The 1,349-nt window shown below is 70.8% G+C and overlaps 1 protein-coding gene across 1 annotated transcript in view; it reads right to left on the bottom strand.

Annotated features, from left to right (window-relative positions):
- Positions 1 to 4: 4 nt before the first annotated feature.
- NPTX1 (neuronal pentraxin 1) overlaps positions 5 to 1,349 on the bottom strand; it is a gene marked incomplete at its 3' end in the record, with an annotated part of 29,729 nt that continues 28,384 nt past the window's right edge. Inside the window, exons 3-6 of the mRNA XM_006038676.1 lie at positions 913 to 1,339; positions 616 to 823; positions 237 to 481; positions 5 to 133 (exon numbers count right to left, since the gene is read on the bottom strand). Of these exons, the coding sequence (XP_006038738.1) occupies positions 5 to 133; positions 237 to 481; positions 616 to 823; positions 913 to 1,339 (1,009 nt within the window). The remainder of the gene's footprint in view (positions 134 to 236; positions 482 to 615; positions 824 to 912; positions 1,340 to 1,349) is intronic.

The raw sequence follows: 1,349 nt of genomic DNA, 5'->3' as shown, positions 1-1,349 counted from the left end.
AGGGGGCCAGGTTCTCGCCGTTGCCCACCTGCGTGCCGTCCTGGTAGGCCTCCCACACGCCGTCCCTCGTGGTCCACGCGATGCCGATGTGGTGCCACTTGCCATCGTTGATGGTGAAGGGCAGCTTAGCCACCTGCGGGGCGACGGCCGGGGTCAGCGCCGGGAGACCCCCGCCCCGGGCCCGGCCACTAGGGACTGCCACGGAGCCCGCGGAGGGGGGGGGAGGGGGCGCCTACCTTGTCGTTGATGAGGATCTCCATGGGGTTATTGCCCCACTCGATGAGCACCAGCTCGTTGGCCTGGCCGTGCACGGCGTAGGAGAAGGGAGTGCCCACGCCGGGCGAGGCGTTGGACTTGAGCCACATGCACACGGTGAAGGCGTACATCTCGGGCAGGCTCTTCTTCACCTTGGCGTACATGTAGTTGGTGCGCAGCGGGAAGGTCAGCTGGAAGCGGTCCGTGGGCCGCGTGTCCTTCTGGCCTGCGGGGACGGCAAGGCGGCCGGTGGCTGCCGGGCTCCGGGCAGGGAAGGGCGCGAGGGGGCCCGGGAGGGAGCCGGGCGCGGGGTGGGGGGGCAGGGGACCCGAGGGGAACCGGGGCGGGGGAGCCCGGTACCTTTCTCCAGGTCGCTGATGCGCTGGTGCAGCGAGGTGAGCGTGCTCTCGATCTTGCCCCGCTCCTCCGACTCGTTCTTGCCGTTGAACTTGCCCTCCTCCAGGCTGTTGACGCGGGACAGCACCTGCTTCTCCAGGTCGTCGATCTTGCTCTGCAGCACGTCCTTCAGGCTGCCGCCCTGGCCGGACGCGTTGAGTCTGCTGAACTGCTGCAAACGGGGGAGAAGCGGCCGGTTACCCACCCGCGGCGGCCGGTTACCCACCCGCGGGCGGGCCCGGGGGGCTCCGGGGCAGGTACCTCCAGGTTCTCCAGCCGCGCTTTGAGCGCCTGCAGGGTCTGGCCGAGCTGGTGCAGGGTCTCGGCGGCGGGGGCGCGGGACAGGTCGCCCATGGTGTTCTTGGGGAAGCCGCCCGGCTTGCGCCCGCCCGGCTTGGCCTCGTTGGGCAGCGCGTCCAGCAGGCTCTGGCTCTCGCAGCGGCCCAGCTTGGCCGTCAGCTCGCGGATGGTCTCCTTCTGGTTGAGGATGGTCTCCTTCTGCTGCAGCACGCTCTCCCGCAGCTGCAGCACCGTGCTCCGCAGCTCCTCGGCGCCGCCGCCCTGCGCGGGGGCCGAGGAGGACGCGCTGCACATGTCCACGTCCAGCGGCACCGAGGTGCAGATGAAGCGCGTCTGCCCGAAGTCCTGCGCGCAGCCCCGCAGCACGAGCAGGCAGAGGAGCAGCAGGCTGCGCGGGG

This window comes from Alligator sinensis, unplaced genomic scaffold (assembly GCF_000455745.1).
Source record: "Alligator sinensis unplaced genomic scaffold, ASM45574v1 scaffold2383_1, whole genome shotgun sequence".
Classification (NCBI taxonomy): Eukaryota; Metazoa; Chordata; order Crocodylia; family Alligatoridae; genus Alligator; species Alligator sinensis.
The sequence above is the reverse complement of the archived record's forward strand: the minus strand, read 5'-3'. Positions and strand labels throughout refer to the sequence as shown.